The sequence below is a fragment of the Elgaria multicarinata genome, chromosome 1 (assembly GCF_023053635.1).
Source record: "Elgaria multicarinata webbii isolate HBS135686 ecotype San Diego chromosome 1, rElgMul1.1.pri, whole genome shotgun sequence".
In the NCBI taxonomy this organism is placed as follows: Eukaryota; Metazoa; Chordata; class Lepidosauria; order Squamata; family Anguidae; genus Elgaria; species Elgaria multicarinata.
In genome coordinates this window covers 116,581,361-116,596,197 of record NC_086171.1, presented here as the reverse complement: position 1 = coordinate 116,596,197, position 14,837 = coordinate 116,581,361, and the positions used below count along the sequence as shown (strand labels likewise).

Below are 14,837 nucleotides of genomic sequence, written 5' to 3'. Positions count from 1 at the left end.
ATAGGATTGTTCCCTAAAATAAGCCAAAGGGCCATCTTGAACCCTTTTGGGGAGAAAGGCAATATACAAATTTAAAAACAAACAAATAAATGAAGGTAGGGCCTTGCTTCAAGGAGCATAGAATCTAAATTCCCCCACTACAGCACTAGTTTTCATCTAGCACGCTTTGATAAGATCAGTGTGAGTGAATCACCCTGTAACAGGCTGATGCTTCAGGTGGCCATAGCATCAGTTGGATGGCAATAAATGTTATACAAGTTGCAAAATTTCACAGGTCGAAGTGACAAGTGCCTTGTTTTCTCTTTCCACCTAGTCCAGTTTTTCAAGTTAGTGCCCTGGTTCATCCCCTTAGGCAAACACAACAAACTCCTAAAACTTTACATTATCAGGAAGTCTGTGATTTTTATAAGAGGCAAGAGAAATAAATAAATAAATCTCAGAAAGTGATTTTATATGGAATACTTTAAAAAATAGCCTTAGAAGCTCAGTTGATAACTGGAGATTTGAGACATGAGGTCACTGTGAAACCAAGAGAGGTAGCAAATGGCAAGAAATTAACCAAAACATTCATTTAGTTTCCATGTTTAGATGCATTAGCATCTTGTCCATGCCAGGATTTACACTACTGCTTTATAACAGAAGCCTCGTGTGGCGCAGACCAGTAAAGCAGCAGTTTCTGCAGCTGAAACTCTCCCCACGGCCTGAGTTCGATCCCAGCGGAAGCTGGTTTCAGGCAGCCGGCTTCGGGTCGACTTAGCCTTCCATCCTCCCGAGGTCGGTAAAATGAGTACCCAGTTAGCTGGGGGAAAGGTAATAATGGCCGGGGAAGGCAACGGCAAACCACCCCGCTATAAGGCCTGCCAAGAAAACGTCAGCGAAAGCTGGCGTCCCTCCAAGAGTCAGCAATGACTCAGTGCTTGCATGAGAGGTTCCTTTCCTTTCCTTTCCTTTATAACAGTATTGCAGTGCACTGACAACTGTTGGGGCCCAGGACACATGCCACATACAGTTTCTAAACTGCTTTCATAGTGTTACATCTTGCTTGGTGTAAATCTGGCCTTAGTCTCTGGCGTAGCTCCAATTCCCAAGCCTCACAGTGAGGGCAGAAGGGTTGGAAGGATAAGTAAATTCAGTTTTTCTCAGTTCTTCATTATTTCAGTCTTATTTCATTTGGATTTTGAACTTTGAGAATTTTGTTTTTTTAATTCACGTGAAAAAACATAGGCAGTTTGGTGCACATTTCTCCTAATGTATGCATTTTTGTATGCATTTGGCATAATAAACAATCCACCCCAGCAATTTTCCTAATATAATGTATTGATTTTGCAAAAATTAGGCAACAGCACCTTAAATTTCTCCTCCATCTCTAGGTGGCAGTGGGAACTGGAGCAGGCTGCCTTGGTCCTCAGATTTTTTAAATATTTTTTTTAAAGCTCAGGTTTCAATGTGCAAACAGCAAAAGTGTGCTTTCTTCACACACAATTTTATCATTACCAGACGTGTACCCAACTGTTGCTTTGAGAACTGGAATTGCCCCAAAGTGCCACATATATATTGAAACAGCAACAAAAAAAGAAACAAAATATATAGGGTTGGCAAGACCTGTTCTGGCTCACCCTTTACATCAAGACACAACCCTCTATATTCACATGTTTCTAACTGACCATAATATTGTCCAGATTCCAGAGGAATATAAATTGGGAACTTTAGGTACAAACTAAAAGGCACCACAACAGAGACACTTCTAGGCAGGCCTGGTTCCGAGACATTTTGCTGAGAGCCATGTCACGCCCTTTCCCACGGTCGTGTTGCATGCTCCTTCCCTTTGCTGCCACGGTGTCGGCTCTGGGAAGAGCTGCATGACTGGAAGAAGCAGTTGTGGGGCTGTTGTGAGAGCTGGTCTGGACCTTGCAAGCCCAGCAGCTGCTTCTTCCAGTCGCATGGCTGTCCACAGAGCAGACTTGGCAGTGGTGGCAAAAATCACAGGGTGTGTGATGAGGGAAACAGAGGGCCCCAGGGAGTCCCACTCTCACTGTATCAAATGCCAAAGTGGGAACTCTTCAGGTGGCAGGGCAGCATTGGTGGGCCCTATTGGCCAGGGTGTGGGTGGGGGGAGTGGTGCAATTCACCACTCACCCACTTCACTGCCTGATGTGAGGGCCTCACCCTGCCTCATGGGAGGGCCAGCCCTGAGCAAATGGCACCCCAACCCATCAAGGTACATAAGACTGAAGGGTGGTCATGTTATTTTGACGTTTGAGGTAGAAAATCCCACAAGCACCTCACACCTTCTGCAGCAGAACCACAACAACAGTAAATTAAATTAGTAACAATTTGCTGTCCTCCTTTCATGACACCCCAGATCAGCTGCCTGAGGCAGCTGCCTCACTCTGCCTAACAATAGGGCTGGCCCTCCCTGAGGACAAAGAATGTGCTTAGTAAAGCACCTCTGATTGGCTAAGTAAACAAGCTAAAACAGATAATCTGACAGGGCTCAGATTGTGAATTAAAAAAATTATCATATATCTTCCAGGTGAAAGACCCGATGGGTCTGAAGGTATGTTAGGCTCAGGCTATTGGCAGAGATTAATTCTGGGGTAAATTGGCTTTATCAACTGATTACTTTGCGTTTCTATGCTGGTGTCTCCCTGCTCATGATGAACTCTTTCAGGAAAGACAAAAGGAAGTGCTTTTTTGCACACAAAATACATGAATAAATATGGAATTCACTGCCACCAGATGTGGGTCTTTAAAATCTTTAATAAGAATGAGAGAAATTAATGGAGGATATACAGCCAACTCTTCTATGAGGCAGGGTGAGTCAACCATCTCAGCTGGCAGATTTAGTGAGGCAGCAGCAACAGCCTCCCACAGCCAGACCTCCTGAGCCTCCATGCTGTTCCCTCTGTTGGAGGACAGAGTTGTGTGTGCTACTAAGCCAGGCCTGCATCCTATAAACTATCTTGCTTCTCTCAGGTGGGGTGGAGATACTGTCCTGCCACCAAAGTTGAATTAAAATTCAACTTCCACTCTAGTTCACTTTTGTATATGAAGTGTGTGTGTGTATGCCATCTTGTTCTTTGATTTAGGCAGCAAAATGTTTGGGGTTAGTCACGGGGATAGGTCTACCATTGGTAACAGCTATGATAGCTCAATGGATCCTCCATATGCCGCAGCAGTATACATTTGTACACCAGGTGCCAGAGGCCAAAGAATAGGTGAGATGATTTAAGCCCTGCTTGCAAGCTTCCCAGAGGCCTTTGGAAATGAACACTGGACACATCAAGCTGAGCTTGATGGACCCTTGGTCTGACTGAGCTGGGCTTTTCTTATGCTCATCCATCATCTAGGGCTCTGCCGAGAGCAGAAGCCACAGTTCAGCACACATCTGTTCAACACACATTGAGGAGGACTTTTAATATGTTTGTCCCTACCCTAGTGTCCTACAGATGTTTCTCAATGACAACACCCAGCATGCCGCCTGACCATGGGCTATGATGGTTGGGGCTGATGGGAGCTCAAGTCCAAAACATCTGTAGGGCATCAGGTTAGGAAAGGCTGAAATAGGGCAATAATCATGGATCACTAATTATTTGTACAGCACCTTGCGTATTGTTGGAACTAAATAAATTTTATGTAATAGCAGCAGCAGCAGCAGGTAGATCTAACTTTGCTTAGAATTACAGACATAACTCTGACCTAAAAACTATATCACTTCCACCTTTGCTTTAGACTAGCCAGTGTGTTATTATGGCCAGTGTTAGAAAAGCTTTTATAGAAGATCCTCAGATTGAAAGAGATTCAACATTCTTATTCTACTGTTCTCATTGGTATGATTATTCCTTTATTTCTGTTTTGTGTAACCCCTTCCCCCCTTTATATGTTTTAATGTGATTTTAGACTGTAAGCCTCTAGGCAGGGTATTGCTGTTTTATTTGTATATTCTGTACAGCACCAAGTACATTGTTGGTGCTAAATAATAAATAAATAATAATATAGTATATAGAGCAATACTCTGTTGTAGTGTGTTTTATGGGGTGGTGGTTGGAGGGTGGTGGTGGTAATTGTGTGTGTGTGTGCCCGTGTGCCCGCACAAAACTCTATGGAGCTTGATCCTAAGCATGTTTACTCAGAAGGAAGCCTTCCTGAACTTCGTTCAGATTTACTTCTGAATAAACACGTGCAGGATCAGGATACACATCTCAGTAAAGAAGAACTGAACTCCTTTGCAAGTTTTATCAGCTTATCACCAATAGCGATATGCTAATGGTGATAAAAGTTCTAGTGGGGGTGGGGAGGGAAGTACACTTTTTATGTAAAACCTGTACCAATGAGTACAGGGGAAAGCTAAATAATTGCAACGTTGTCATTTTCATAGAGATTGACCAGAGAACTTGAAATGAAAGTGGAAATGTTGATAGGAAGAAAATTTGAGAAAGAAGTCTTAAAAGGAAAGCTATTTAAACCATGGTGCTCAAAGGAGCACTGGTCCTCTCTAAGCACTCCCACTGCCCACAGCTAAGATATGCACTGGACACTTGCTTTTAATTTTAAGAATTGGTGTTTTTCATAGTTGACTGAAAATGTTGTATTTCTTAATTTTGGGGGGACGTCTATGTGCTAAATTGAACAAGCATGTGCATATCTTGATTTATCTTGTGTGAAAAACAGTGTGTTTTCTTTTTCTTTAAAAAAAGTCTGTAACAGAGTGATCCTATGCATGATTGCTCAGAAGTAAATCCCACTGTGTTCAATACAGCTTAATTCCAGGTTACTATGCACAGGGCTGCAGCACAAGATGGTATCAGCATGAAATTTCTTTACAGTGAGGTAGAATGTAATAGTGCAATCCTATGCGTGTCAATTTGGAGGTAATGGTTCAGTAGGGATTATCTCCTAGTAAGGGTTTTAGGATTGCAACCATAATCTGTTAAAATAAATTGAAAAAAGGTAAACATCTGAAAGCACATCCCATGCTCCCAAATGTGGTTTAATTCCCTCCCATCTTCTTCCATAAATTCACATACAAAATTTTCAGGAGTTTTGCAACTGACTTCAACAGGACAGGAAACTTACCAGACTCAAAATCATTGCAAGAGAGATTCTATCTAAAAAAACTCAACCAATATCCATAACACAATAAACCATCAATACAAGCCAGTCTTATTTCACCCCAGTGAAAAGAGTGGATGTGAAAATCTGCACCTATCCAACCTTCCAAAATTGACTGGAAGTTTCCAGAAGTTTCAGTTTGGTTCACCAGATGGGCAGGGTGGGTAGAGTATTAAACAGAGGACCCAAAATCGCGAACTTGTAGAAGTAGTAGGACTAAATAATTCACCAAAACAGAAGGCTTAAATAACAGATTAACATACTGGTTATTACAATTTACCATACTAAAATACTACCACAAGTGTACATTTCCATTTACTATTTTATCAGCTGAAAGAGTTATTTTTTTTTTATTATTCAGATCTGAATAAATGTGTATTTGACTTTGTTTCTGCTTTAAAAGATCAGATCACACAAACGTAGAGAGATTTTATGGATTTTCCAAAGGTCCATCAGAATTTTAATTTATTCCTATACCACTATACATGTGATTTATTTCACTACAAATGCCATCTTAGCCATTTCATAAACAAATGCAATACCATTCATGTATAATTTTGTCTGTGCTTTTTTTCTTTAGAGCATTGTTACACAGTTCTTTTGATGAGCATAATCCAGCCTCAGTGAAACACGTTGAAGTCCTGTTTACTTAAATGTGAGAGATTTAAGTGTGTGTTTTACTTCCTCATAGAAATAAGTGGGGCTTCAAAGTGCTTAATTTGGGCGGCATCATGACCATAATAAATATATTATATCTGGAGGAAAATCTGCTTGTTCCATAATCTACACCTCTGCCTTCACTTTTAAATATATTTTATGGATTTATGTACTTCTGAAGCATAAATTTATGCTTAGAAATCTCTTCGATTTTATAAAGTATAGTTCTCCAAAGGTCCATCGGAGTTTCCATCTGATAACCACGAAGAGATTCTATATAATGATGGTTTCCCAATATGGAATGCCTGCTAATGAGGCTCTGATTTAATTCTGCTGGACGGGCTGATCAAAACCGACAGAAAAGCTCTTACTTACCACCTGGAAGAAGTCCATGTTTTATAGGTTCCTGTGTATTGCCAGTATCCGAACCAGAAGACATAATTAGGTGCAAATATATAGTGCCCTTGGGTCGCAAGTATACAGCATTGAGCACAGCAAAAGGTGAGGCTTGTAAACTTATCTGGCCTTGGGACCCAGGCTACAGTAACCTTCAGTGAAAGTCAGGGAGTAGTCCATCAATGGCGCGCGCACGAGCACACACACATGCACAAAAATCCAATAATTCAGAAAGTAACAGCCCTGTCTTTCGGTGGACTCTGTACTTTTTCCAGCATTAGTGACCCTCTGTAAACCAGCCATCTCATTTCATGATGGTCTCTAATCAGAAGAATCGGGAGCAGGGATAGGCTTAGCCTGGTCACATGATCCTGAACAGGTTGATAAGAAGACCCTGTTATAAAGTGACAGCAAAAAAGAGATAAGAACTCTTGGTAGATAACGATGGAGAAATGATTAACTCCAGGGCTGGGGAGGTGCTATGAAGCAGAGAGAGGAAGGCTGTAAACTTGTGCAGGTCAAAAGATCGTACTGAATGGATAACCTCCACCCCCACCCCATCTCAATGTAAAGTGTAACACCTATAAACTCATGTTTGTGCCCTGGCCTCTTGATATCATCTCTTTACAGAGTGGACAACAACCGTGAGCTCTTTGGGCTTCTGTAAATACCTGTGGAAAGCAGAACAAGCAAACATTCATCCCTTAACTTAGGCTTGCCAACGTATTTATTGCTCCACATCCCATTGCAATACCGTGGGGCAAGCCCTCGGTGATTTTCTGTCTGACACAAACCTTTTATTGTACCTATTCATTAGACAGGTGACCAATCCCAGCTTGTTTGTCCGATAGTCACCAGTTAAAAGTGTAAACTATTTTCTTCTTCAATAGCTTAAGTCCTTTACTGCATGGTTAAATGTGATTTATCCTGGGAAAATAATGCCTCACTCACAGTTGGGGTGGCTTTTTATGTCTTTAACCTGACTAAGATGAAGAAAAATTCTCCTCAAACCTTCACAATCATCTCACTTAGAGGACTCACAATTTCATGACCAGCTGACCTTTGCATGTATCTATTCAAAACCATTTCATTCCTTTCCATCTGCATTCTGAAATGGTACAATCCAAATTTTTACTGCCTTACTCCACTCTCTGTGGAGCCAATGGAGACCTCTCTTTGCCATGAATTGTGTCCCCAATCCAGATTGAGGGCTGCACTTCGTGTAAACAAACCAAGAGCAGATGAAGCTACATGCTACATATTTAAAGTAATGTAGTTTGACCCTCTTTCTTCATGATGTAGCAGATAGTGCTATTTTTTGTGAAATACATTCTAGCTGCATTAGTGTAGGATGACATGCGTTTTAACCATATCATTCCTACCTTCTAATGTTGTGGACAGCAATTGTTCAACGTATTAGGTTTGCAGTTGCATAGTGATAAGGCATAGCTGTCTCCTGGATGAGGAACCAAGTTCTCTCTTGGTACCTGCCAGATTCCCTACCCTTCCTGATTTTTGTTTTATTTCTTAAGATTTTTTTTAAAAAAAGTCTTTCTTTTTTTCTTTTTAACTGGGAGGCTGGCATGCTGCAAAGCAAAGTGCTGGCCTTCAGCACCATCTTTATTTGGATTCAATAGAGTAGTTTTGTGTTCTGGAGCTCAGACTCCATCTTTGTCTGGTACTTAGGTTCTTGGGCAAGTTATTTTATTTTAGGGTAGATGTACATTACTGCTTTATAGCTGCTGGGGCACAATCCACATTCCATATACCACTTTCATAGTGTTATTTCCTGCTTTGTATTCCACATTCGTAATGATTTGACACAAGGTGTAGATCTGGCCTTAGTTTTACCATTTTGCTCTCTAGGAAATGAGTGTTTTGCAACCAGCCATGCCCACTATGGCAGCCATTTTATGAATGGGCAAACTATCGCCATGACAGCCATTTTGTGAGAACACCCATGACTAGGGTGACCATATGAAAAGGAGGACAGGGTTCCTGTATCTTTAACAGGTGTATTGAAAAGGGAATTTCAGCAGGTGTCATTTGTATATATGGAGAACCTGGTGAAATTGCCTCTTCATCACAACATTTAAAGTTGCAGGTGCCCTGCCCTCTTTTAAATCTGGTCACTCTAATATAGCTCCTGCACTTTAACTGTTGTGATGAAGAGGAAATTTCACCAGGTTCTCCATATATACAAATGACACCTGCTGAAATTCCTTTTTCAATACAACCGTTAAAGATAAAGGAGCCCTGTGCTCCTCTTCATATGATCACCCTACCTATGACACTCTCTCAAAATTCCAAATATGCCCACTGCTCCAAAATTGTTGGGATCCCCTGCTCTACCTGAATCTGAAGCAGTTCAGTGATATCACCGCCATGTAGCTGGAACAGCAGACCAGATTACCTCTTCTGTGGTGTAGGTCAGGGGTGTTGACACTTTTTCACCTCTAGGGCCAAATTCCATTTTGGAAATGCTCCTAGGGGCCATAATCCTGTGGTTGGTGGGCCGAAGAAAAAGGGGATGAGGCCAAAGGAAGAGAGGTGGGACTAAAACTACAACCCCCCTCCGCTTATTTTACCTTAAAGCTCTTACTGCCAGTAATGAAGCATTAGGAGAAAGGTTGAAACCTTTTAGAATGGGTAAAAACTGCACCCCGGCTGTGGAATGAGCTCCCCACAGAGGTCCGTCTGGTGCCTACACTGTACTCTTTTCGTCACCAGCTGAAGACCTTTTTATTCTCTCAGTATTTTAACACTTAATTTAAAATTTAAAATTAAATTTTACTGTTCTAACTCTGTATTTTAATCTTATATCAATTTTGCTGCATGGTTTTATCCTGGTTGTGCTTTATTTTGTATTTGTATTTTTAACCTGTTGGTTGTTTATTATGGTTTTAATTTTTGTGAACCACCTGGAGAGCTTCGGCTATTGGGCGGTATAAAAATATAATAAATAAATAAATAAATAAATAAATAAAAGCTGGAAATCATCAAATGATAGGGGGCTGGATTAAAGGGGGGTAAGGCCAGAGGAAGGGAGTATGGACATCTGGAGAACCCTGGAGGGCCATATTGGGCCCCCCAGGGCTGAGGTCCTGCACCCCCTACTGTAGGTGCTGTTGGTTAGTTTGGGGGGGAACTGTTCCTTGACTGGGCAATGCAATCTATAGGGTTTCTTATTTTTCCCCTATCAAATGTTTCTGTTTTAGGGCCTAAGGAACTCCTTGCCGCTATAACTCAGCGTTCCAAAACACTACCCTTTTCTGCTCAAGTACTCACTTTAGGACTAGGTGGGATTGCCGGATGGGGGTGCTTCCAGATGAATCTTTTATCGCCCTGCATCATTCATGGAATTTTATGGGTATGGTGTTGTTGTGGTCTCTAGATATCATAGTTTTCCATTTGTAAGCCTTCTACTGCTTCTCCCATCTTTTTCTTTTACTGCAGAAAACCCATTAAGGTGAAAACATCGGATAGCTGTACATTACCTTCTAATTTCTCTATCGGGAGGCACTCTGCAGTTGGAGATTACAGGCCACGCTGGCTTTCTTCCTGAACCATGGAAAATATTGTGGGAACCTTGCAAGCTGTCCAGTTTGCAGATCTGGATTTATTATTTCTTTAGATACAAAGCAATATAACCATAGACATTCCACAAGCATATAGGTGATATATTAAGAATAAAAATTACTGAATTTCTTTGTTTCTTTTGTAACTTGTTATAATATTATGTATGCATATTATTGTTGTGGTGGCGGCGGCTTTATTTTTAAAAACTTCATTTCAAGATAAAATGTAATGGTTAAAACAACAGAAAAAATAATAACAATAACAACAATAATTTGAGAGATTGGATATATGGGCAGGATAATAACCAGGAGTTAGAATTTATCAAATTCTAATTTTTTTCCTCAGTGGTGTTATTTGTTTAAAATGGATCATGAAAGAAGCCAATATCTACAATTTTTCACTTTTCCTTCATTGATAGTTGCAGTTCCAGAATTACGTTTTCAAACCGTGCCTATAGCATTCTTGGATGGAAGTAGAGCTGTCAGAGAAATCGGCAACAGAATCAGATGAATTTGGCTTCCTATGAAGCTGACCTGTGTTTTCCACAGCAGACCATTTTTTTTTCTGAGTTGCATGGATTCCGCAGGCTTTGCAGAACGATTTTTTAAAAAACGTTCCGGATTTCTATGTGAATTTAGCCGTAGAAAAATATTTTATTTTTATTTATTTAAGGATTTTTATGCCGCCATTCAGCCAAAAAAGGCTCTCATGGCGGCTTACAAAAGTATTTCTTGACAATCCCTGCCCACAGGCTTACAATCTAAAAGACATGATACAAAGGGAAAGGGGATTGGGATGGAGGAGGAGGAGGGGGAAAAGGAAAGCAAATTCAGGCACTACAATCTTAGTTGCAAAGTTCAGCAGTTACAGTTGACAGTAGGAGGGAGGGGGCTCTCAGCTGGAGCTGGACCCAGGCACGGTGGAGAGATGCCTGGCTGCTGCTTCCTCCCTCACTGGTGGCCTCTGCAGAGACAGTTGGTAGCAGGAGGGAGGGGGCTCTCAGCTGGAGCTGGACCCAGGCACGGTGGAGAGGTGCCTGGCTGCTGCTTCCTCCCTCCCTTTTAATATGTAAAATTAAAAAAACCACCAGCCCAAAACCTTGAAAATACATATTTGGGGGGGGGAACTTGTGCATTTTTTTGGGGGGGGGATTTTTGCAAGTGAAAATATGCACAAATGCAAATTTGCACACATTTGGAAATTTGGAAAAATCAATTTCTGACAATGAGTGGATGATGGAATAAATGGCACCTTGACAATCCGTGAAATACAGATGGAACAGATTTTACAAAACCTGTACATCCTTAGATGGAAGATACAGGCAGATTTTAACAAAACTACAGCTCTGTAGCTGTGGTCAGGGAAGGGTAGGGGATATCTTGAGTTATTTATTGCATTGCCCTTTGTATTAAAGCCCTAGGAACTGGGGAGTGGTTCTTGGGGCAGATTTTGGCATCTTTGCTGGTAAAAGTATTTATGTGACAATTTGCTGGTTACTATCAGATTGTAATCCATATGTCACATATAAAGCAGCTTTGTTCATCATGCAGCAAAACATATGCATGCAGTCACTCTGAATGCTATTGCAGTTACCCGTGCTGGCGACATGTTAATTTGATCCATGTTTCGTGTTGTGTCATGTTGCTTTAAGTTACGTTGTTTGTAATGGCTATTAGTCACACATAATGAAATATTTGTCTTTAATATCACAAGAGAAAAGGCCTTTCCCAGGATGCTTCCTGCATTTACTATAATATGCTAAAGCATCAAACCTGGATTGGCTGAAGCTGTCGTGGGGCATGTCTACACCATGCCTATTGCGGGGATCATCCCTGTGCATCCATATGATGTACAGGGGATCCCAGGGGCAGGGAGGGGATGATCCCTCCATTTCCCTGGGATAACTGGGATGGCTTTTAGCCCAATTTTTCCCATGGTCTTGAGATCATCCCGAGACCGCGGGAGGTGTGGATGGCCGTCCCAGCCAGGAGGAGAGGAGGCGGGAACGCAAGGAGGCGGGAACTGGCATGGGGCACGGAGCTCTTCAGGTGCTCCATGCCCATCGGGGTGGGAGGGGGGAAAGCAGGATTTTTTTTTAAAAAAACAACTTTTGTGTTGGAGCACTCGTACGCTCATCTTCAGTAAAAAAAAGTAAAAATGGTGGGCGCGACATCCCTCCTTCCTCCCTGGATGTCGCACGTGCATCTGTCCAAAGGGGAGGATCTCGGGAGCAGAATATCATGAGATCCTCCCTCCGGAACGCTGGGAGGTGTAGACAAGCCCATGGAGAAGTAACCTTATTGTCCACAGCTGAGAGTGATCTACAGATTGTTCCACCACTACTGCTCTGGGAATACATCAGAGGTGGGGCCAACTTCTGACTTGCAAGATCCACTTTGTTTTTATTAGGACCTAAGGACAATCAAGCAGAATCAGGTGCAAAACAGTGTGTCAAGGGTGCAGATATACCCTAAGAATTTAGGAATTGGATGGGCTCTGGACACATGTTCAGACTGGGAATTTGTTTTCAACACTACAACTGAGCACACAGTCCTATGATTCAAAAGTCCAGTGCTAGTTTTCCCTCACCCCAAACTCCTCCATTTCAATGGCTCAGGGTGCAATCCTATGAATATTTAGACAGGAAAAAACTCCTACAATTCCCAGTGCTGGCTGGGAAATGCTGGGATTTGTAGGCCTTTTTTCTGCCCTAAAATACATAGGATTGTGCCCTTAATGGCTCTCAACAATCCTATACAGCCCTACCTCAAAATCGTTGAACACAGTGAGACTTACTTCTGAGTAAACATGTATAGGATTGCACTGTTGGGGCTGGCAGAAAAGATGCCTTTTAGTTGTTTTGATTTATTTATTCATTATTATTTAGAATATTTATATACTGTTCCCCTTCAAGAATTTCGGAGAGGTGTACAAATAGAACAAAAGAATAAAAACACATTAAAATACATGTTAAAAATATTGTGAATCAGAAACCCTTGCTGATTATCTGCAAATCACCCAGAACTCTACCAGTATCTACCTTCTGCCTGTGTCAGTTGAACATTATTCTCTGATGGACCTGGTAACCTATTAGATAGACTACTTGCTAGATAGACCACTAGTCTGACCGAGTAGCTGTTAGGCATTTCTATTCATAATATCAGGATCTATCTGATAATTCATTGTAAGAGTATTGGTGGCACTTGGTGGTGAACAGGCTTAATGCCCAAGATCTGTAGTTGGGGAAGTGACACTTTGCGTGAACAAAGGTTGCTCATACAAGCTGTAACAAGCACTCCTGTCCTTAACTTCTAAAGACTTCCCCAGTGACTGCCCCCTTTTTAACTACTCATTGGCCTAACTTATTGGCATGCTGAGAAAAATGGTATTAATGAGGTACATTAGCTACACTGAAGCTTATCTGGAAGGCTCATTTGCTAGAAGTGATAGCTTTCCAGATCACACTGTGAGAAAATGCCAGGTTTTTGTTGTTGTTAAAGAGGCAGAGGGTGGGAAAGAATTCGTATTTGCAGACCAAGCAGCAGGTGCTTGGCCACTGCTGGTCCACACTGCTAGGAAAATACAGATAATTCTCAGTCGATAATAAAACAGAAATCTTCCCACAAAGGTGGAATAGAACAGCAGGCCTTAAAGTCAGCAGTCTTCATGCTTACGTATTCTAAAATGGTGGTGGTGGTGGTGGGGGGGGGGGGCGGGTGAGGAGAGCATGTGCCTTTCCAGATCTTCTTACACTCCATTCCCCATCAGTTCCAGCCAGCATGGACAATGGTCAAAGATTCTCTCTGGGGATGCTGGGATCTGTAATCCAACATGGGAGAACATGTGCCTCTTCAGATTTCTTGAACTCCATCTCCCATCATCTCCAGCCAGTATTGCCAATGGTCAAGGATGATCACGGATTCTGGCTGGGGGATGATGGGATTTGTAGTTCAACACATCGGGGGGCATCACATGGGGGAAAGGTTATTTTAGTCCATCAACTTATTTATTTATTTATTTATTTATTTACATTTTTAGACTGCCCAATAGCTGAAGCTCTCTGGGCGGTTCACAAAACTTATGGAGTTTCCCCACCCCATATCCATATCCTAAAAAATCTGAAATCTAACATTTTGTGTTGCTCTTACATGCAGTAAGAATATCAGTTAGAAAAAGTCAATTGAAGCTGAAATCCTAGGCTAACTTCTCTGGGAGTAAGCACATTGAACTCAGTGGGACTTAGTTTTGAGTAGATTGTATTGAAATCGACAATTTGCATCTAAGACCCATTTCACCTGTACAGCCATCTGTGTGGATCGCTGCTTGAAAGTGAAGCCTGATGGGAATCAACCCTGTGAGGGAGTCCACTTGTATGCAATGGCTTGCCACAAAGTAATTCCAAGCACAACGTTGCACATCCAATACCTGAAGACTGGATTTGTTGAAACTATGTGGGGAGCTGCTTCCTTACACTGCTTCCCTGCACATGGTGAGAGTTCATCATCCCTCACGATGGGCTATGTTGACTAGGGCTAGTGGGGCATCTATGCCATCTCTCACTTGAACACTGGGATTTGATTATAGCACAGCCATGAATTGTGAATGAAGAGCACAATCCTTTACATATTTAGACAGGAAAAAGTCCTACAACTCCCAGCATTCCCTGGCTGGGGAATGCTGGGAGTTATAGGAATTCCCCAAAATATGCATAGTTTTGCGCCCTAAGGCAGGCTGGGAAAGTTAAAGAACGGTCTGTAATATTAATTGCTCAGATGCCTGCTGCAATTCTCATCTTTGAATTTCCCCTATAATTACACCATTAAAACTCCTTTCTTGGGCCTTTATGTTACAATGACACAAAGCAACAATATGTACACCCACCCACCCACAACATATCAAATAGACGAAGGGCCGGTGATCATCACACAAAGAATGTGCCTACTCTGCAGGTCTAACAACACTGACAGGATTTTCATATCAATATATGAACCACTTTCCAATGGGGGCGGTTCGGATACTCAGATCCCCGTCGTGAAAGGATGACTAACCAGTTGCCAAGAAATCAAGCGATGCAGTGCATACGCACGTCTGAA

General features: G+C 41.8%; 1 protein-coding gene across 1 annotated transcript in view; it reads right to left on the bottom strand.

The window, feature by feature from the left end:
• Positions 1-6,329, bottom strand: part of NR5A2 (nuclear receptor subfamily 5 group A member 2) — a 142,506-nt gene extending 136,177 nt beyond the window's left edge. Inside the window, exon 1 of the mRNA XM_063135262.1 lies at positions 6,145-6,329. Coding sequence (XP_062991332.1) covers positions 6,145-6,208 — 64 coding nt within the window. The 5' untranslated portion in view covers positions 6,209-6,329. The remainder of the gene's footprint in view (positions 1-6,144) is intronic.
• Positions 6,330-14,837: the final 8,508 nt, after the last annotated feature.